General features: G+C 45.0%; 1 protein-coding gene across 1 annotated transcript; it reads left to right on the top strand.

Annotated features, from left to right (window-relative positions):
• The first annotated feature begins 1,002 nt into the window (after positions 1-1,002).
• LOC129388353 (dehydrodolichyl diphosphate synthase complex subunit DHDDS-like) lies at positions 1,003-22,345 on the top strand. The gene is made up of 6 exons (XM_055078485.2): positions 1,003-1,176; positions 5,311-5,453; positions 18,593-18,709; positions 18,872-18,976; positions 20,412-20,634; positions 21,949-22,345. The coding sequence occupies exons 1-6, from the start codon at positions 1,003-1,005 to the stop codon at positions 22,126-22,128; spliced, it is 942 nt and encodes a 313-aa protein (XP_054934460.2). The 3' UTR covers positions 22,129-22,345.
• Positions 22,346-23,018: the final 673 nt, after the last annotated feature.

The raw sequence follows: 23,018 nt of genomic DNA, 5'->3' as shown, positions 1-23,018 counted from the left end.
CGGAGTAGAAGGCTACACCGAAAAGTCTTCAAAATGTACCAACAAGACGAAACATCCACGCCGATGACGTTCTGGTAAAGACGAACAGATCTGCATAATAGTCTGGCGAGTACATCATGAAGAAAAGCGAGACGTAAACTGAGTCACGTGGACATTACAAAAAATATACTTCTGCTATTTACGTTTCTAACTTTCTACTTCCTTTCTTCGCTGGTCTGCCCGGCAAGTCACGGCCACACGGCTTTTTCATGCGAAAGCAATATATGCCTCATTACGCGAAAATGTGGCCTCGGCGGCGGCGTGACCGATCGATGGTACCAAACATGGCTGACTCCGCAAAGAGTAAAAACACGTTGAAAATGCTCGGCCTGACGTCGAATTTGTCGGGGAGGTTCCTGTAAGCAAAAGCGAAATAATGGCTTAGGAAATAAAACTTGGTACATTTCGGTCTGTGAGGGATTCAAACCCGGGCGACCGCTGCGCGAGCCGAACCCGCTTGCACGAATGCACGACGGCTTCACAGTTCTGGCTGACTAAAGGTATGGCCTCTTGCATGCGTCATTGAGCACGTGACGGGGTAGCCAATGGGGAGTAGGCGTCGGGACGTCATGAGTGTGTGAAATGATCGAAAACATTTCAACCAAGGGACAATAATGCTTTCGTACTGCCACAAGTCAGCAGCCTTAGGTGTCTCTGCCGATTTGTTTTTCTATTTTTTTCGTTCGGATAAGGAGAACTTCGTTCTCCTTATCCGAGTTGTTCAGTGCATACAACTTTGTTGTTCACGATCGTAGTAAATCGGCGATCGAGCGCATACCTCCCTTTCTTAGTCCGCATCTGTTTCAGCGCTGCTTTGTGAAGTACGAACAACAATACAGTGAAAGCTAAATTCACCCTGCGGAATCTTTCTAGCTGCACCACTTTCATTGGGAAAACACTTGTTTTTACGTAGAGTTTAAAGTATTATTTATTCTTGCACATTCCCGCACAGGGTTCACCAGGATGACATGGAAGGTCCAACTATCGTGGCACCAGCGAGTAGTTATCTGGGTGCTGCGTCAGGGAGTCATTCCACGTCACGCTGCTATTGTGCCAGACGGAAATCGACGCTACGCCAAGAGCACTGGCATAGGACTGGGCTCCGCTTACGATGCCATGCTTCAAAAGATAGCGCTGGTAAGATGATTAAGGAGTTGATTGTTTGATTTACAAGCCATTTACCAGCCATCGCAAGCTATGTAAAAGAAAGCGAACCAGTCGCAGACGCCACCACCACCCTCTTCATCCGGTCATCTATATTCAGTGCGCTGTCTCGGCCCCATCGAGACCCTCTCCACTTGAACTTGCGGCTGGCCTCTCGTCAGCCAATTAGATAAGAAAAAAAAAACAGCTCAATGTAGGCAATGTTATTCGTTTTGAAAGAAAACAAAAGTGACTTCATTAAGCGAGGAAAGCGTTTGATCGGGCTGTTCAGGCAACGCGGCGGGTCACCGCCCGATGTTGCGTGGGTGGTTACGTGAATATGACGTCAGGAGATTCGCATAAAAACACGCCGGAACTGTTTCACGTTACAGAGCCGAAGAATTGAGGAACAAAATTTATTTGCTTCCTAATTCGTTATATTTGAAGCGAACAGCGCGAAAGACGGGACAAGTGGGAAATACACACTGTGCGCGGACATACAAAAAAAAGACATTCTGATGTTTTACGCGCTAAAGCCACTATATGATTATGATACATGCTCCTGATAAATTTCGGCTACATAGGGTACTTCAAAGTGCACCCAATGGATGGTACACGGGTGTTCTCGCATTTCGCCCCCATTGAAATTGGGCCACCGCCGCCAGGATTCGATTCCACGGCTTCGTGCTTAGCAACCACACGGTAGCCACTAAGCCACCACTGCAACTGAGCAAGTTCTGCGCCAAGCAGACAAGCACGCATACACGACTTTGAATATTTTTTTTTTGTTAATAATTAACGTGGCAGGCATAGGGATCTCCAATGTTTTGCCTCAGCCCCGTGAATGAATGACGCACCACGACTACCGTTTCCGGGGTGGCCGAAGCCCAGGAGGTTAGCTCCTACGCAGAAGTTCTCCGACTAGACATTCGTGAAGATTGATCCCACAAAAAATGCGCAGCTGACCTCGCGCTGACTGTACTTAACTGATGGAGCATCAGTAGTATGGTTTGCTCGGCATGTTGGTATTGACTCTTTTCGCGGAGCAGTTTGTTCTAGAGAAACGAGATGGTGCTTTCGGCGGCGCGCCGCACGTCGCCTCAGCAAAAGCGCACGAACACAAACCCGCTACCGCTTCCACCTTCCTTCCGCGCGATAATCTGCCGGAAATGCTTCTGAGTTCGTGTCAATACGTGAATGGGCGTGCACTTCAATATCTGTGCACCATATATGCACAATAAATGACGGACTACACCGATAGCAGATGCATTGTAGAAGCTGAACATAAAGTGACGGCCCCCATCAAAATGCGGCCGCCGTGGCCGTGATTCGATCCCGCGACCTCGTGCTCAGCAGCCCAACACCATAGCCACTGAGCAACCACGGCGGGTCTGGAGGATTATTTCAACAGTATTTGTCTAGCGATTGCCACTAATAAATGACTACTACAAAAGTAGCTAAGGCTTCAAAATGTCAAAGTTGTCATTACGCTGACTGAAAACTTTCTAATTTGAAACAGCTTTGTCGCTACGTCACCGAAACGGGTCCGTGTATCTGCGAGGCCTGGGTCTGTGTTCCTGTTTAGCGCATCTTGTGAGCAAGAACGTCGTCTCTACCTACTCCCACAGATATCATGTAACGGTGCTCACCCACCAAAATAGTCTTTCTTCTCGCAGCGCAAGATAGTGTCCACTTCCTATAAGACACCTTCCATCATCCTTTCTCCTCCACCTCCTAGCGGAGTACCATGGAACGCTTGCAATGCGAATTCACCTAATGACAATCTACTCACTGAGAAAGGTTTCAACGTTGGTACGAATGACACATTTCTCAGAAATGTTAAACAGTCATTCTTTTGCATCACATCAACACGTACCAGAATATCCAACAATATGTGCATAATTTCCGTTGTTAGCTGTCTTTTGTGCGAATACAAACTATGGAGCATTCTAATAAATACTGCCCCTAAGCTATCGAATACTCTTCAGTACTTCATAATTTTCCACTCAAAGTCTTTTTAGTCCAATGCGCCAGTATTGTCTACACATTTCCTTATTTCTCGCGAAAGAATGCTGGACAACACTGTATATTACGCACAGACACTAAGGAAACAGAATGTGAAGCATATCTACTTTAAGAACCCTAGATCAAGATTTTCTTTCTCTTTGAAAATGTGTGCATTTTTGCAGTGCTTTTTTCGCCCCTTCAATTAATACTTAAAAAAAACATTTTTTTTTGTTTTCAACCCAATGCAAAATTCCCAATTCTTACTATGTATGCAGGCATTATCCGATAGTGTTATACATATTTTTCACGGAACGCTATCTGACAGAGGAACCACTTGCACAACTCTTTTGACTTTTGGAATCCCAACTGTACAAAGCTGATGTATTTGGTTCTGCCTGCTTCGGAATAACAAATGCTGATGTTCTGTGCATCTTAAAAAGCATGCGAAAGGAAACAAGGAAGTTTGTACATAAGCACTGACTAACAAATGGCTTCGTTGATTGCGTCGCGCAATACCCGCCGTGGTTGCTCAGTGGCTATGGTGTTGCGCTGCTGAGCACGAGGTCGCGGGATCGAATCCCGGCCACGGCGGCCGCATTTCGATGGGGGCGAAATGCGAAAACACCCGTGTACTTAGATTTAGGTGCACGTTAAAGAACCCCAGGTGGTCGAAATTTCCGGAGTCCTCTAACTACGGCTTGCCTCATAATCAGAAAGTGGTTTTGGCATGTAAAACCCCATAATTAATTAAAACTGCGTCGCGCAATAGCCGTGCCATCTTAGCCATATACATAGAGTTAAAGAACGCCTTAGCGATTAGACTGCGTCAATGACGCATTTACAATAGCACTTTTCTTATGCATATTTTGTCTAAAGCTCTCCTTTGTTTGTTTCTTTTCCTTCCTTCTTGTTTTTCCCTATGCTTCTTGCTTTATTGATGTTTTGTTAACTTAACTCCTTGTGTGAAATCACATCTTCTTATCGAACCCATTTAAAGGGACACTGAAGGCAAATATTAGGTCAAGCTAAAGTGATAGATTACTACTGCAGAATCTCTAAAGCGTCAATATTCTCGCGAAGAGGGCCTTATATATCGAGAAACTGAGGTAAATTCAAGGCATGATTAGAAACTTCCCCGGGACATTCAAGCACTGCCCCGATGACGAAAGCACTCCTCAGTTAAATTCTCTCACTAGTACTCAATCACTCGTCGCAAAAAACATCTTTGTATTGTATTATAACACCAAATAAAGTGCTATTTATCCAGTTCTATTTCGTTTTTAGAAAAACGAACTCATTGAAATGGCCCTTGACAACGATGCGGGCGGTCGAAATGTTTTGTTTTCGTTCGACTCCACGCCGCCCAAACTTTCACATTTCAGCAATTTCGTTATCGCGTACTGCTGCGCTGGATTTTCTGGCTCGCGAAACTCGCACAAACTACAAGGGTAGCAGAGAATTCAACTTCCAAGTTATGTCGGATGCCCGAACAATCTACACCACTTGACCAAAAAGCAGCTGCAGCGTCGAATCCCCCGCTCTGTCTTGAGTCGGTGCCGGCATCTGTCGGCTGCCGTTTTACTCACCGACGGCAGCACCGAGTGGTGATGACGTATGCAACCTCACCACTCCCCGGTTGGGTAGCGGGAGATTTGAATTTCTTCAAAGGCATTCGGAACATTCAGATGCAATTTTCTTGTAAACTAAGGCCTTTCTAGGCATGAAACATGCGTTGCGAGGTTTCTAAAAATGGCATTTAAGCAGCCCACATCGACTTATTATTTGCCTTTAGTGTCAATAAATATTATTGTTAGCTCCGTCTACTGTCTTTGGTCATCGGCGCCCTCGTTATTTGCGCTCACCCCGTGTGTTTCAAGCGTATTTATTCCTCAGCAGATGCCCTATGGGCCAATTTTGACAAAAACGTAAGTGAAATGTAGAGGGTGCTTTTTGGAACGAAAATAATTTCTGCTTGTCTAGGAATCGGAAGCAAATACGCAGCGACATGCAGCTTTCCCCAACGAGACAGAATGCGTTTCGAAAAATTAGATGTGGTCTCAGAGACGTGTTTTTCTAATCGTTCTCATTTGTTTTTCTTCGCATGCCTTTCTGTGGCCCCAGCTATCTCAATACATGGAGGCTGTCGGAGTCGAGGAAGTCTCTTATTTCATTTTTAGCACTCGCAACTTCCTCCGCGACACCTCGGAGATCGACTGCGTCTTTTCTGCGTTGGTCCGGTTCTGCAAGGCAACACTCAGCAGCTTGTAAGCACTTTGCGTAACTTGCATGTAGAATTCCTGTTCAAATAAGTACTGCTTTCATCCTTTTTTTTTTCTGTAGCGCTGCCTAATCGCTAACCAAACTTCTGAAATAACCTAAGATCCGCATCACCAAGCTGTTCATTGCTGAGCCAGCGCGTGAAAATCACTGTCTTTCAGTTGTGATTCTTATTCTTATTCTTTTAGTTGTGATTCTTAAAGATCTTATTAAGAAACGCCAATGTATGAAAGCCTCTGACCCTATAGCTAGAATAGAATTGGCAGAACTTTCCAAGTTAATCAACAAGCGCAAGACAGCTAACATAAAAAAGTATAATATGGATAAAATTTAACGTGCTCTCAGGAACGGAGGAAGCCTAAAAGCAGTGAAGAAGAAACTAGGAATAGGCAAAGAATCCGAAGAGACAAAGCAGGCAGTATCATTACTAATATAGATGAGATAGTCCAAGTGGCTGAGGAGTTCTATAGAGATTTACACAGTACCAGTGGCACCCACGACGATAATGGAAGAGAGGATACTCTAGAGCAATTTGACATCCCAGAAGTAACGCCGCAGAAGTAAATAAAGCCTTTCTGACAGAGCGATGCAAAGGGGGAAGGCCGCTGGGGAGGATCAGGTAACAGCAGATTTGTTGAAGGATGGAGGGCAGGTTCTAGAAAAACTGGTGAACCTGTATACGCAATGCATCATGACCTCGAGCGTACCGGAATCTTGGAAGAACGCTAACATAATCCTAATCCATAAGAAAGGGGACGCCAAAGACTTGAAAAATTATACACCGATCAGCCTACTGTCCGTTACCTACAACGTATTTACTAAGGTAATCGCAAATAGAATCAGGAACATCTTAGATTTCTGTCAACCAAAGGACCAGGCAGGATTCCGTAAAGGCTACTCAACAATAGACCACATTCACACTATCAACCAGATGATAGAGAAATATGCGGAATTTAACGAACCCTTCCATATATATATATATATATATATATATATATATATATATGTAGCTTTCATTGATTACGAGAAAGCGTTTGATTCAGTCGAAACCTAAGCAGTCATGGAGGTATTACGGAAGCAGGGTGTAGACGAGCCGTGTGTAAAAATGCTGAAGGATATATATAGCGGCTCCACAGCCACCATAGTCCTGCATAAAAAAGCAAAAAAATCTCAATAAAGAAAGGCGTCAGGCAGGGAGATACGATCTCTTCAATGCTATCCACAGCGTGTTTACGGGAGGTATTCAGAGACCTAGATTGGGACGAGTAGGGGACAAGAGTTAATGGCGAATACCTTAGTAACTTGCGATTCGCTGATGACATTGCCTTGCTTAGTAACTCAGGGGGCCAATCGAAATGCATGCTCACTGACCTGGAGAGGCAAAGGAGATGGTGGGTCTAAAAATGAATCGGCAGAAAACTAACGTAATGTTTAAAAGTCTACGAAGAGAACAGCAGTTTACGATAGGTAGCGAGACACTGGAAGCGGTCATGGATTACATCTATTTAGGGCAAGTGGTGACCGCGGATCCGGATCATGATACTGAAATAATCAGAAGAATAAAAATGGGCTGGAGTGCGTTTGGCAGGCATTCTCAGATCATGCACAGAAGGTTGCCATTATCCCTCAAGAGAAAAGTGTATAACAGCTGTGTCTTACCAGTACTCACGTACGGTGCAGAAACCTGGAGGCTTACGAAAAGGGTTCTACTTAAATTGAGGACGACGCAACGAGTTATGCAAAGAAGGATGATGGGTGTAACGTTAAGGGATAAGAAAAGAGCAGATTGGGTGAGGGAACAAATGCCAGTTAATGACATCTTAGTTGAAATCAAGAAAAAGAAATGCGCATGGGCAGGACATGTAATGAGGAGGGAAGATAACCGATGGTCATTAACTGTTACCGACTGGATTCCAAGGGAAGGGGAGCGTAGCAGGGGGCGGCAGAAAGTTAGGTGGGCGGCTGAGATGAAGTTTGCAGGGAGAACATGGCCACAATTAGTACATGGCCGGAGGAGTTGAAGAAGTAGGGGAGAAGCCTTTCCCCCGCAGTGGGCGTAACCAGGCTGCTGCTGCTGCTGCTGGTGGTGATGATGATGAAGATGATAAGTGGTAGTATGGATATGGTGGACGCCAAACAGGCATGCGACTTCACGGAAGAAATAGATTCGAACTTGGGTCCGCGATGGGTCGTAACAATGCTGGTGAATCCAAAGCGCGAGATTCAGCCACTGACAAAACGCTGAAGCCGTTGTAAGTGCCGTTATGTCAGTGAGAGGAAATGCTTCCGGCCAGCGGGTATAACCGCCTACACAAGTGAGTGTGCAGGGAACACCTCGGTGTGGTGACAGCGGGTTAATGATGTCGATGTTATCGTGGTTGAACGGAGCATCTGGTGGGCGAAAGGAATGAATGTGTGACATCGTGTGTCATGTCGTCTTGGAGCACTGAGATTGAAGGTATTCGCTAGCCCAGCGGCGCACGTCAGAGTTCACACTCGGCCGCACAAAGCGGAGGTAATTAGACGCTGGGCGCCAGGAACTCCGCGACGACTTGCGATGTGTAGCTTGTCAAATACTTGATGGCGGAGTCGGAATGGAACGAATGGGCGTTTTCGACCCACTGACCCGTCGCAAGTGATAGCGCCGGAAGAAACTGTAAGGGGCATGAGGGACAGCGCTAATGACGTAGCAGAGGACCAGAGGTGCCGGAACTGGACGTCTAAATGCTCCACTGTGGCTATTTTTTTGAAGTCAAGTGTGGCTGTGGACATTTCGTCGAGAAGGGAAAAGGCTTCTGCGGCTGCGTTAACTGGGCCTTCACTGTATCCTATGTTCACGGTGAACTCGGACATTCAATTGAGGCACCGTATCTCTCGTGCCATGAAGTGTCGTGATTGCCGCTAAAAGCGAAAGCCAAAGGCTTGTAGTAGGTGAGGACATGAAATCTTGTTCCTACCGGCAGGCGTCTGAAATGCCTAACGCCCAAGTCTACCACGAGCATCTCGCGCCCGAACGTGCTGTAGCCCGTTTCTGCCGGCTTCAGCTTCTGTGAGAAAAACCCGAGTGGGCACCAGGGGTTCCGCAGGAACTGTAATAAAACGGCGCCGACAGCCGCACTATATGCATCGATGATAAGACACATTGGTGAAACATGCAGGGGATGCATCAGCAGGATGGTATCTGCAAATGTGTTTTTGGCCGCTTGCAAGGACTCTTCGGTGCCAGACGTCCAAGACAGTGAAGCGGACCGAGCCGTAGTGGTCTTGAGAAGCTCGGTCAGTGGCATAACAATTGAAGTGGTGTTGGGAGGAAAACGGTGGTAGAATATCAGCAACCCAAGGAACTCACGGAGCTTTCGCAGTGACGCTGAGCGAGGGAACTCGCGCAAAGCTTGAACTTGCTTCTCCAGTGGTCTAATTCCTTCTGGAGCCATGCCGTGTCCGAGCTACTCAATATCGTGGACTCCAATGTCACACTTTGCTGGGTTTGTGAGAACACCGTGTTCAGGAGCCGAGAAAATAGCAGGGGCAAATGGTTGCTATGCTGCTCATGGGAAATACTAGCCACCAAGAGGTGATTTAGGTATGCAAAGACGAAGGGGAGCCCCGAGTGTCCTCGTTGATAAACCCGTGGAACGTCTGAACAGTGTTTCTTAGCTAGAACGGAATGCGGACTTACTCGAAAAGCCCCAATGATGTCGCAGTTGTAGTCTTTTTGATGTGCGCTGGCTCGGCAGGGATTTGATGGTAGGCCTTCATTAAATCTACCTTGCTGAGCATTACATTTCTAATAGGTCGACTTCTAAGTCATTAATGTGAGCGAGTGGATAGCGATCAGTAACAGTGAGTACGTTGAGAGCCCAGGAGCCAATCCCCTGGCTGCCGCTTTGGCACCATGTGGCGAGCTGAAGACCAACTGCTCGACGAAGGACGCATGATACCCAGTTGCAGCATGTAGCTGAAGTCGTCGAGGTGACTAGTGCTGAGGTAAGCACTAAGGGCGAATTTGTCAGAAAATCCGTGCCCAATACGACCATACGATCGTCTGCAATAATAAGTACCCGTTAGAAGGTGCGTCGGAGATCCAAGTCAATGGTAAGACAGCGTTGGCTATATGTTCGGATGGAAGACTTATTGGCTGCTTGAAGGGGCGCAGTTTTTTTTTCTTTTTGGCATGCTGTCAGTGTAGTCCCGCTGCAGGAACGAAGCTGACCTCTTAACCTGTGTCCACAAGAAATCGCTGTCCGGCAATCTTGTCAGTGACAGTAAAAAAGGCGGCCTGCCGTACGACAAGAGTCACCGGCCGCCATCAGTGACTCTGTAGCATGTTGCCATGCGAGCTGTAAGGTAGATGGCACTAACGAGCGCTGGCACCAAATTGGTTATGATACCAGCAGTAGGCTCCACGACGAGGGCCAGAACGGGACCTGCACCGAGAGGGGAAGCTGAAACGGCAATTTCGGTCACACTGAAGTCGGTGGGGCGGTTACTGTAGTGCAGTAATGGTATAAGAAAGTTCATCAGCCATTTCCTCAAAGCGAGACTGTCGATATTCGAGCTGCAGCAGCGGAAGGGTCGTTGTTGCCGCAGTACCTGTCGCTGAATAGTGACGGATGCGGTCAGCCAAGTGTGCCAGAGTGTCGAGGGATCTGCCTCCTGGTGTGGTAGCCAAGCCAACGACCAGTTTCTGTGGCAGGCGCTGAAGGAACAGTTCCCGCCCCAGCGCGCTGTTTTTGTTGAGCCTACAATCACTTGGAAGCCGCCGCATACGACGTAGAAGTTGCGAAGGTCGGCGGTCTCCGAGCTCCTCTTCGTTGAGAATCTGCTGGAGGCACTAGGGCACAGACACAGCCTTGCGTTGCAGCACCGTCGTTTTGAAGTGATCATAGAGGGTGGTGTCGGGGGTGCGTTAACAGCGTCTTGAAGCTACTCAACTACTTCTGCAGATAGCGCAGAGACAGCGTGGAGGAACCTCGAACGCTTCCAGATAATGCGCGGGAGGTCGAAGATGGCCTCTATCTGAGTAAAGCAGGCTGTGAAATTTTGTGGCCATAAGTACGGCAGGTGAACCGGCACCGTGGTGAAGCTGTCTGCGCTGATCTTCGGTCTCTCATTTGAATTTGAATTTGAATTTTATTTCTCGTTCATTCAAACGAGGGTAGACTGAGACTAAAGGCATAAAGCCTGACAAAGGTCTCAGCCCCCGCGAACGACAGGTTTGACAGCAGGTCACACACATATGCACAATTTTGCGCGTTACAACAGCGTTGGTTACTGTGAAAATTCATGGTAGCAATGTTCATGGTCATTCGATTCTACAAATATATGGTACAATGTACAACAACGGCTAAGTGCAGGTAAGTATTTGAGATGCTATTGGTATGCTAAAATTGTACAATTAAACATGAAATAAACGTCAGCTTATTTATGGAGCAATATAGAGCAACAACATGCGCAAAAAAAAGAAAAAAGAACATCATAATTGTGTGCCAAAAGTAATAAAACACTGGGAACAATACGTGGATGCAAACATATTTGTGTTAATACAAAACCCAACAATAGATGTTAAATGAAATGTGTGAATCCTGAAAAGAAAAAATATGTCATTCATGGCAGAAACATTTTTTATGTTATTACACGCATTCATTCAATTTTAAAGTATATGTCTTCCCTATCTAACCAATCTCTTATTCTTTCTTTAAATGTCTGTAAAGAAGTGTTTAAGGATACAGATGCACTGAAACTGTTCATTATTTTTGTGGACTGATAGAGAAAGGTTTGTTTCCCGTAATTGGTCCTTGCTTTTGGTGTGTGTCGTGAGCTGTGTCGCAAGGAGTATCCGGACAGGTTACATTCACTACATTGAGCGCTTGGATTTCTTTTTCGGATTGCCAGAAGAATTTGCATATGATATATCTTGTCCGCACGCAGAATATCATATTTTTGGAATAGTGGACCGGTTCTTAGATCTGAAAAACGGCCATAGTAATTTGCATATAAACGGATAACTCTTTTTTGTAAGGTAATCAATTTCGTGTAATTTGTTCTGGTGGTTGTACCCCAAACCAATATCCCGTAGCAAAGCTTTGAATAAATAAGTGCATTATATAGTTGTTTTTTCAGCCATGGAGGGATCAGGTGTGCAATTTTATAGATTACACCGATGTTTTTTGATAATTCACCGCAGAGGGAATTTACATGTGTATTCCATGACAATTTTTCACTGAAATGTATTCCCAGAAACTTTTGTTGTTTGACCTGTTTATTGAGGTAGTTGTTAAATTTTACTTGTATCCTACTATCAATTCTTTTATTAGGCGCCCTAAATATTATGTAGGTTGTTTTACTTGCGTTCAGCTGGAGTTTGTTGGTCGCCAACCAGTCAGATAACAAAATTGTATATTCATTTACACACTGTTGTAATTCTGCTGTGTTATCAGCTGTAAAGAACACATTTGTATCATCTGCATACATTGCCAATGTTTGTGAACCTGATAAATCTGTGATGTCATTAACATAAATTAGAAATAGGAATGGTCCTAACTTTGAACCTTGTGGGACACCTTGATGTAGGGTAAGCATGTCAGATGCAGTAGTTCCCAGCTGCACGAACTGTTTTCTATTACATATATAACTTTTTATCAAGTCATTTGCAACGCCTCGAATTCCGTATCTTTCCAATTTTTCAGTTAGGATATAGTGGTCAATCGAATCAAATGCCTTTCTCAGGTCCAAAAACAGGCCAAGCGTTAACTTCTTCTGTTCGATGTTAGCAATAATTCGATCTTTAATATCCAGTAAGGCTTGCTCAGTTGACTTATTTTTTTGAAAACCGTATTGGCATTGCGCAATAACGTTGTGTTTCGTAAAAAAATTTGATAATCTTGCATAGATAACACCTTCAAAAAGTTTTGAAAATACCGTGAGAACTGAAATTGGCCTGTAGTTCGACAATTGGTCTGCACTTCCCCCTTTATAAATTGGTGTGACACGCGCTATCTTAAGCTCGTCTGGAAAAACGCCTGTGCTAAGAGACAAGTTTATAACATGCACGAGTGCTGTCCCTATTTCGTGTGACACATATTTAACCGGAATAGGACTGACACCGTCTACGCCAGCTGAAACATCATGCTTTAATGTCTTGATAAGATCACGTACTTCACTCACACATGTTGGTTTGAAAAAAAGTGAGTTTGATATACGTGGTGTGGAAAACCTATGATCGTTTCCGATTGCAACGTGTGCAGGGTTCATACCAGCGTTAATAAAATGCGTATCATGCAGCTAACCATTTCTGCACGTTCTATTTCCCGTCCGTTTAAGCGTTTCATTTGCGGATGCGCGTTTGGATTTTTTCCTGTTATATCATTAACGGCATCCCATATTTTTCTCGGATTGCTTCGTATATTCGAGAAAAGGCGCTCATAGTAATCACACTTTGCTTTCTTTAAATCACCTTGTACTTCATTCCTAAATTTCTTGTACGTCGCGAATAGGTCAGGCTGCCGCGTGAGGATGAAGGTGTGATACATAGCGTCTTTCTTTTTGATGCGTTCGTACAAATCTTTGTCGACCCAAGGTTTGCGCGCCTTTTTATGCTTCTTTCCAGAAGCAGCTGGCTGAAGTGGAAAAGCCAAATCATAGCACGCAAGCACATTTCGTTGAAATAGAGCAAACGCTCTGTTCACATCTGTTTCATTATAGATTTCTTGCCAGTCTACGCACTGGAGGAGACATCGGAATTGCTCTAGAGTATTTGATCTGATCATTCTGCGGAATCGCGTTTTGTAGTCATTGTTTTGTTTGTCAGGGTCTTTAGGTATAAGACAAAACACAGGTAAATGGTCACTTGCATCTGATATTAGTACTCCCGACTTGACATCACATTCATTTAAGTTCGAAACGCATATGTCTAACAATGTAGCACTATTGATTGTTACCCTTGTTGGTGCAGTGACCTCGTCCATGACATTGTGCTTGCCGTACAATCACGTCCGGTTCACCACGTTATATGAATCGAGGTTAGGTCTACTACACCAATGTAGAAGTCGGAGAGCAACAGAGCTGAAAACCACTCGGAATGATTCACCAGCCGATGAAGCTAATTTTTCATTCGTCCATTTCTTTCTAATTTCGCAGCACGAGACATGAGACACACATGCCAGAGCGTGTCATATATAAAAGGCGGCCGAGGAAGATTGCGATGGCTACTGTACAGTTTTCTGCGATCATTTATAAATTGATGATCAAGTGCTAATGTACGAGACGGAGCATCCACTATTCCTGAATGTGAAGGTACCCTGCTTCTAGACTTTGCTAGAAATTGAGAAAATAATGAGGACGACCCTCATGTAGACGAGACAGGTCTGCCACTTCAAGCCTGTTGTCACCGTGTTCATGACGCGCTGGAAGGTTGGAAGTGCTGAGCAAAGTAGCAACGGCATGACCTTCAACTCAGAGGCAGTCGGGCCTATTAAAGGTCATCGTAATCTCTCTCGTGAACTTCTATTTGCCAGGACGTAGTTTTGAAATTTATCGATGAAACGTACTTTGCATTACAGAGGCAGTCCAACGCGCCGTCTATTCGTGATAGTGGGTTTACGTCATTCTTAGTGATCTGGTTCAGGCGAAGATAATTGGCGCGAAAGCACAGAGTTCCATCCTACTTCTTCACTTGGATGACAGTAAACACCCACGGTCCCTTCGATGATTGATTTCTTGGCGGTGCACTTCGACAAACCTGTGATTTTATGGCCTCTCTTTCTGTGTCGAAATCCGGTGCGGGCTTTTACGGAGTGGTCGAGGTTATCGTTCAATTAATACGCGATGTTCAGCATTGTTTGTCAGATCCTTCACGCCGACAACAAGCAGTCCTTGTATTGTTGGAAAAGACATTTGAACGCCGCGGTATGTGCCAAAACTGGGATTAATATCGAAAGCTGGTTCTTCAACTTAGATCGTCAAGTGATGTAGGTTGGAATCCAAGTGGAGAAGCGCATTGCTGACTGCCGTCACATTTTCACATGTATGGGATCTTCATGCCATTGTTTATGTGTTTGCATACCTGGCTGACGTTAATGACCATTACTTTCGCTATCCTGCTATGAAATCTGGCAAATCCGATTTCGACGCAAATTTCACAGTCGAGCACCAGATGTTGGTTGCCACCGACGACACCTTCTACGGCTGCTGGTGTTTTCTGAAGCACAGAAATAGGTTACTTCTAGCTGTCCAATTTTAGGATCGTCGCACGTAGTCTTAACTTTCTTCGTCATCATGACGAGGGATCGGCTGATGACGTATCAGTCGGCTCCTGTGTGCACTAGAGCTGAGACCATGTAGCCATTGATAAGCACATCGAGGTCGGTGGTTCTCGGTCTTGATGTGCAGTTGGGTCTTAACTTCAGATCAAGGTTGCGCCGCATTGTCACGATGTTGTTATGCCCCATCGTGATCTATTTTTAAGGTGGCATGTTCAAGTGAATCGTCGTTGCAATCATCTCGTTGCAACATCTTCGAGACGTATCTTCAAGCGTCTTCGTCGGCATCTTAGCATATTCGCCCTTTCGGCGAAGCACAACCGCACCTTTATCAATTGTTGCTTTCAGCTTTCGGAGTAAGCGCTAACAGACCGGCCGCGAAATTGTCAAGCGTAGGGTCAGCACTGCGGCGAGAGGTAGCGTCCTCGCGATGATCAACTAGTCGCCCATGAGGTCTCCTCTGAGTCGCTGCGAGGTAGTCATGATTTCACCTGGTGATTAGCCTTCCTGAAGATATGGCCAGTTGACGGCAGAACATCTCAGTCCCCTCTCGTGATGTGGGCATGGGTGGTGAAGGTGGCCTGTTTATTCGTAGCGACACCATAACGGGAAGTAATCCAGTGCGCGCCAAGTGTCTTATCTTCATTGTAGCGTTTCGGGGGCCGACATACAAGCGGGCTGGGGGTGCCTGCGGCGGCTGCGGACGAGATTTCCACGATATGGGGCCCTGACGCAGGCACAGAGAGGGAACAAGACGGCACGCTGCAGAAGCGTAAGTTCATTGCTTCCGGCTGAGGGGTTCAGAAACTTGTGACAGCTGCATTTCCTCGCCGTGTGTCAGAGATGTTAGCTACTTAAGGCCGCGGCAGAGGAAACTTACGCTGTTATTCGGCGTAACGGCCTGCATGATCTCTCAGGGCTTGCCGTGGGCGAGTGCTAGGACTTCGCACCGTGGTATAAGTAGTTGGTGGTAACATTGCCTAGTGCGCATTTCCTACCTGACGGCGAGCGATGGCGGCGTAGGTGATCACTTCCGGCTGGAGCTACTGTGATTATGGCTACACATCGGGAACTCATTATGGCCGCTGGATTTCTTTCCGTATGTCAGAAACGCAAGCCATGTGAGGCGGCTATAAAGAAAACATCGTTTACACCTCCTGAAGCGTCACGGCTCTGGTTGTGTCGTGCAGGTCGTCGGTGCATTGAGCTCCGGAGTAGTTTGTCGTCAGCGTACGGCAGTTCTGTTAACTGCTTCGCATCTTTTCAGTGTGGGTGGCCTCAGAACGAAACTATTGGACGGTCTTCGCGGGTTCTGTATTATTCCGGCGAAACTCTTAATTGGGAGCATTATATGTCCCAATAGGTGACAATACGGTGTTGTCGGCAGCGGCGTGACCGAAACATGGTGCGAAAAATGGCCGACACCGAGAAGAATAAAAAGAAGTGGTGGCTCCATGGTTATGGATGCCTAAAGTTGTGCCTAGTGCGTGCCTCATTGTACACGTCACGTTCCTGCCTCCATCATTTTCTTCCACGTGTCACTTGCAATTCAGATTTCATCGGTACTGTGTCTACTGCGATACACTCTCTACGCCTAATCATGAGTGTATAAAATGAGGTGTGCTTAGTGTGTGCGTCAGTGCGCACGTCACGTCACGGCCTCCCGCGGATTTGCTCTTTGGATTTCATCAGTGCTCTGTCTACTGCGATGCACTGTGAAGCATCTACGTCAGCGGTAGCCGTGAAACGCCTTCGCCCACCAATGGCGTAGCCAGAAATTTCATTCAGGGGGCGCTCACGTTGCAGCTGGGCCTCCTCCTTGTGTATAGAGTTTGTCGAGGTATCAAACAATTAAATAACTGCATTGCCATTGCCAAAGGTGCTGCGAACGAATTCTTGAACCTACGCACTGTCAAGACAAGTAAAGTATGTATTTTTTCATAAAAGAATATACTCGATGTCCCAAAAATTGCGGCCAAAATATTGATATCAATGCTTCGATGTTCTTTGTCTATTTAATAATCCACAGATATTCACATCAACTTTAGAACCATATCAGTTCGAAACCAGCAAAGCAGTGTATGCCGCTGACATGAACAAATGTAAAGGCCATGAAATGAACAAGTTGAGGACAAATATGTTAATGAAACTTCGTCAGTCAAGAACCCTTCTTACATTTTTGTACGTATACAAATGCCAGTGAAAAATCAGAATGACGCTGCCATTTGTTCTAATGTATTGCGCAGTAGCAGCAGTCACCGGCCGTGCATTCTGAGTGCTTGCACCAAAATTATAGTCGAAACAGAGAGCACATATGAAAAGCAGGAGTTCTGCAAAATATGCGAGCGCGAGTCGAATGAAAGTGACCCAATGCGAATAATATGATAAACGGGGCACTTTATTTAAATGTAGTCTCCATGAGCATTTAGATATTTGTCCCACTGACTAACGAGTCGCGTAATTCCCGTCTGATAAAACTCCTTGGGTTGCTGCTTCAAAAAGTCCGCAAATGACTCTTTCATGTCGTCGTCGGACGCGAATCTGGTTCGCTTCAGCTGCTTTTCTTGTTTCCGATTTTTTCCAAAGTGAGCAAGTCTCAGGGCGACAGGTCTGAGCTGTATGGTGGATGTTGCAGCGTTTCCAACTTGAACTGATGACCACAATCATCAGCTTCCCATGTCGTTTGTTCATGATAGCGACATGCAGCCGATCCGGTGTTTCACAATATCGGAAGTGGTCGATAGTCTCTCCAAGTTTAGTAAATTCGTTCAGTAATGGCCCCTGACGATCAAAAAAGAAAGCCGACAGCACCTTTCCGGCGGAAATGACGGCTTTCGCTTTCAACGGGGGTGATGAATTTGAATGTTTTCACTGTAAGCTTTGCCATCGTGTTTCCGGCTCGTTGTAGTGGCACCATGATTCATCCCCGGTCGCAATTGCAGCCAAGAAGTCGTCACCCGCATTGGGATACCGGATCAAATGAGTTAAGCCAGCGCCGAACTTCTCCATCTTCTGGCGGTGGTTCAAAATGTTGGGCATCTATTGCGCACATATGAGCCGGTAACCGAGAAGTTCACAAATTATGGTGTGAACCGAACCGTGACTGATAATCGCATGCTCTGCCCGTTCATCGATGCTTATCCTCTGTTCTTGTCTAATCAGCTCATCAACCTCTGCAATTGCATTGTGGGTGATTGGGGCACTGGTGGCATTGGTCCGGTCTTGGATCGTCTTTGCAACTTTCACGTCCTTCTTCGAACCGTTTCCTCAAACGCTTCATTGTGGCCAATGAAACGAAACGTTCAATGTACACGGCAGCCACACAGCGAATAATTTCTTTTTAGGAAACACCTTCAGCTGTTAAATTCTCGCGACACCACGCTGTTCTACTTTCGGAGCGTCCATTATTTCACGCAACCATGTTCAACCCAGTGTACGAGAGCATTAAAGAACATTTGTTCTCACACCACCGCGTCACTTTTGTAAATTAGAGATGCAGGTGTGCTACGCGCATGCCTCTCAGATAATGAACAGAACCGTTATTGCGCGGGGTGGGTTGGCTCACTTTCACTTGACTCGCCCTTATACGTTAGAAATGCGAAGATACAATGGAACATACGTGTACAAATGCGAAGATACAGCTTGATAAATGGCAAAAAAAGTGTTACTGGAAACAAAGTTCGCAGCCCATGTATAGAAAACCTCGCAATAAGATATTTAAATATGCTTATAAGTCTCCAATAAATCTACGTATCTAAGAAAACGTCGCTGTATATAATGCGTCGAACAAGGCAAATAACTGTATGTGTTGCTTATGTTGCAAACTTATATGTATTGCTGCTTTTTTTTTTTTTTTTGGCCTGTAGAGATTCACTCCAACGGATGAACCTGTGTGTTAGCGTCCTGGGTGACGTGGAACTTCTTCCTAGACAGCTGCAATCTAATATGGCGCAGGTTGAAATCGCCACTTCTAACGGAAGCCGGTGAGGAAGTTGCTCGCATTTGGTTACCATAGCCATAATGGTCTTACCGTCGGTATCTATTGGATACTATGCAACTATTGAAAATGTATAGTTAGACAGGTTGTGTTCTTTGGCAGCTATCACCACAGTTTAGGAAATTAAGCAGTTTCTTTATTTTTGCAGAAAACACACATGTCGCTTATGCACAGCTTACAGCAGCAAACTCAGCATGAAGAGTACCATGCTACATATGGCAAATGCTGTGAGAGCAGGTGTCATCAAATCTGAGTGAGCATACATGATCTTTTCTAACCTTTGGTGGCACGTCTTAGATGTGTTAAACATGTGTATTTCGGATAAAAATGACTTAAGCTCATTTACAGTTCCTCAGAAATGAAAACTTGCATAGCGCTATAGTACTTTCACGTTTATGAATATTCAAGTCACAAGCAAAAAAAAAAAAAAAAAAAACCTACCGTACCTTCCTTCAGGATGTCATACTCATAAAAAACACGTAACGGAAAAAAAGCATAGCAAAAGTAAACATTAAAACATCTGTGATTCGTGGCTATGCGAGTGCCGCTTCTTCGGACCGCTTTCGTGAATGTTTCAACATTGACGAAAACTGAATGGCCCGTAAATTCGCGGCGTTATCTAAGAGACTCAGCCATTTATTCGCAAAACGTTGACATGGTTATGGGGCAATAAACGTGTCTTCAGAGGCCTGTTACTCCAGCGACATATTCTGTATCAATTTGAGATGACCGAACTTTGAAAACGTTTTCTAGGCCACAATCTTCAGACATAATAGAGAGCTTAGAATATTTGGTATCTCAGTTGCGCTTTATATTATTTAAACAGGCTATAAAAAATTATGTGGCCATAAGTAGCACCGTCAACGCGAGGAAAGCTGGTGACCTAACATAAGAATGTTGCCTAGTAGGTCTAATGACGACCTCAGGTAAATGTCGGTGCCGACATATTATTGCGATAAGAATTATATGAGCACTTCAGTCTATGTGGATTTTCAGCGCCGTTATCAGCGTGAACGGGCGAAAGTAAGCCGAGAAAGATGGTGACTTGATGCGCGCCGTCCCTCCGCAGGTCAAATTCTGGGGGTCACGTGATCAAGAGGGCGCTAAGGCGGGATGGGGAGCAGGGTGAGGTGAGCATACGAGGGGGCAGATGAGCGTGCGTCTCCTCTCCAACTTCGGGTACGGCTGCACGTTTTTGTACGTGCGGCTAAGCGCATACGCGGCTTTCGCGCTGTACTTTGGAGGTAACTGCAGCGAGCTCAACGGTTAGGGCGAGCGAGGTGGCGAGTCAATTAACCTGAGCTATCTTCCCGCCTTCCTACTGTGGCACGTCGCACAATATCAACCGTCGGACACGTGTTGAAGCCAGAAGCAGTCCGAAACAACCGCTCTCCGAGGTCAGCGTTCTTCATCACAGCGAACTTTAGAAAGCAAGCGTTCGCTGTTATCGAGTGAGACCTGTTCATTTCTTCATGTGCACGCGTGACAGGATGCTGGTTAGTTTAATTAGTGAGCGAATGGTTACTGCAACTTATACGGCGCATGAATCTGCGAACCTTGCTTCATGCAGTTGTCTAATAGATTGCTATATCTATCCATGATTCGCCTTTCGAATGAAACGGCGACTTTCTTAAGGCAAAGCACGCACAAGAATAGCCATAGAAGCTAAAGATGCTAATCCTATGCAGTGACGTCACAGCGGAACTCGTCTGGGATTTGTTAGCGCTAACCGAGGCTTGCGAGACGGATCTGTGGTACCGAAGCTCCGGCAAGCAATGCTTAATTGAACTCATGGTCCTGCAAAGTGGATACTCTTACATGCACATAGGACCCCAACTATGGCCTGCAACAGGATTTTGGGAGTTTGTCTTGGCAATACTGCACTTCCAGCATCACTGGCCTTACATTAAGGTAGGTGGAAAATTTTGAGCAAGAAACGTGATTAGTTTTCGTTTGAATATAAGAGTACAACAGCATCTCAGCACTAGGCTCATTGATATGCACAAGAAAGGCTATGCACCAGCATGAATATTATTTGACTGTAGCGTTGACACTTAACATATGTGTACATGTACGGTGTCGCGAATGCACTCAGCCAATAAGAGCCTTGGAATCTTTTTTTGACATGTGTTTTGCCATTATTATTTATGCCAACGCTCGGTGTTTTGAATGAATGTTTGATGTTTTATGGCGCGAGGGCCAAGTATGGCCAAAGAGCGCCATGTCCGTGGTATCTCGGTGTTTTTAGAATGCCACATTGTCAGATTGTCTAGTATGTGTGCAAGAATCAATCAATAAGACGAACTATAACCTGAATAGCTCCGTTTATTTCTGAGAGATCCTTCATGCTCGAGCCGCTATATCGTGTGGTACGTTTTTTTTTTCTTTTTGACGATTATTGAATAATTCGAGAGAATGTACCAACATAAATACCTTCATGGACCAAGAAAACCTTCTGTCGAGCTGCTCGCCAGAGGTATGCAAAGAAAAAAGGTCTGCAGCCTTAGAGAATTTATTGGCCTGAAAGTAATCGTCATGTGCATTTTGCCCACAATCTTTATTGGGTGGTACGTGCTACCTGCTTTTCTGTCGGGATCGCTGAGATGCAGGCATGCTTTCTTGACCTGACAGTACGAGACCGCAGCGTTAAAGGAAACGCATCAGAGATACGTGACGAATATTATCCGCGTACGAGATATCGGCCCCTATCAGTAAAAATTTTTCTTCCAGTCCACGGAGTGTAGGCAAAATATTTAAGTTCATAGTGAACTAACCACGCTACAAAGAACGTTCGAAGAGAAGGAGGTGGAAGAAAGCGTTGCGAAATTTGCTCACGCACTCGCACAAATTTATTCTGATTTTAATATCCGTGAATACGCAGACTTCGCCTAATATTATGTTTGGAGAAACTTGAGTGTCTTTAAAGACTCACTGACAAATCGAGGTGACCTTGAGAAGTGCATACTACATAAACCTCGCACAGATGAGCAGATTTCCTTCACAACTTTAGTGTTCACTTTTTCATAATTATGCTGCGTGCTTGTACAGTTCCTTTGCTAGTAATTTTTATCAAAGTAAATGCGAAATGCAGCAACTGGTTTTTGTTGTATGGTGCATCAGTGCTAGTGGCCAGACTGTCTTTATATTTGTTTCTTATCAATATTGTCGTTATTATTTGACATGATCGAAAGTCAGGGGTTGTCTATTCTATTTCCACGAAACCAGGCTGTCAAGGAGAGACACCGAAAATTGGATGACTCATCCACCGATATGGATCCTGCGATAACGATTCGCCAACGCATGTTTCTAAGCAGCGTAAAGTTATGGAGGACGACGTACATTGGCAAATTCTGCTCCAGGAAAGTGCTTCAGGAGAATGGCTGCCTTCCGAATAACCACCTGTGAAATGATTGCACCAAGCAAGTGTTCCTGAAAGCCAGTCCTGTGAATGCTAAGATTATTCGAAGCTCAATGTTCCCAGGCCAATATGTGTAACATTTCCTCAACTTACTTGCGCATGTGCCCATTTTTCTCAGCTAGCCAAAATAATCAAGGTAGATACGTTACTTTATTACGAGGAACGATGTCGAGTACCAACAAATAAAATACTTTCAACAAGGGTGATAGTCATGAGGCCCCTTAATTAGTCGGTGTAATGACTACAATAGCGGCCGCTTGACAAAAATTCCTCATTCTTTTCCAATTTGTGACTGTCGTGTAAACCGGATACATGATTTTAAATGTGCAATAGTGTACAGTGGTGAGTTAACCCTTCATGTGTAAATGATTCTTTTTTCAATCACATCATTTAGATGGCTCTAAATTGCATAGACTTTTTGAACAGAGCATTTTAATACAAAAGTGCATGCTTTTATTGGCGCTTGCTGCTAACGCTATGCTAGTCAAGCCAAGTGCTGTCTTCTGTATATAATGCAAGAGCTTTCCTTTCGCAGGCTCTACATGTCCGCGCTCTTACTCGAGCTTTTTACAAAACTATCTAGAAAAAAAAGCATATTTCCCGTTTTTGCTCTTATTTATCTGTATAGAAGAAGATATTCATGCTGGCATACGGCGTCTGCTGCTTCTCTTCCCTTCATTGACCGGTCAACGCAAAAAAAATGTGAATTTCAGTCATGGCGTACATTAAAGTACATAATGACACCAGATTCGAAGTTAATGCACCGATAAATATGTTCTGGTGATATTATTTTTTATTGGACCCTAACAGACGCAAAGGAAGAATGCTTGTGCTATGAACAGAAACCTTGTTCATGAAGAGCTGTTATGAATTGACA

The sequence above is a fragment of the Dermacentor andersoni genome, chromosome 10, assembly GCF_023375885.2.
Source record: "Dermacentor andersoni chromosome 10, qqDerAnde1_hic_scaffold, whole genome shotgun sequence".
Lineage (NCBI taxonomy): Eukaryota > Metazoa > Arthropoda > Arachnida > Ixodida > Ixodidae > Dermacentor > Dermacentor andersoni.
Note: the sequence above shows the minus strand (reverse complement) of the source record. Positions and strands in the feature narration are given on the sequence as shown.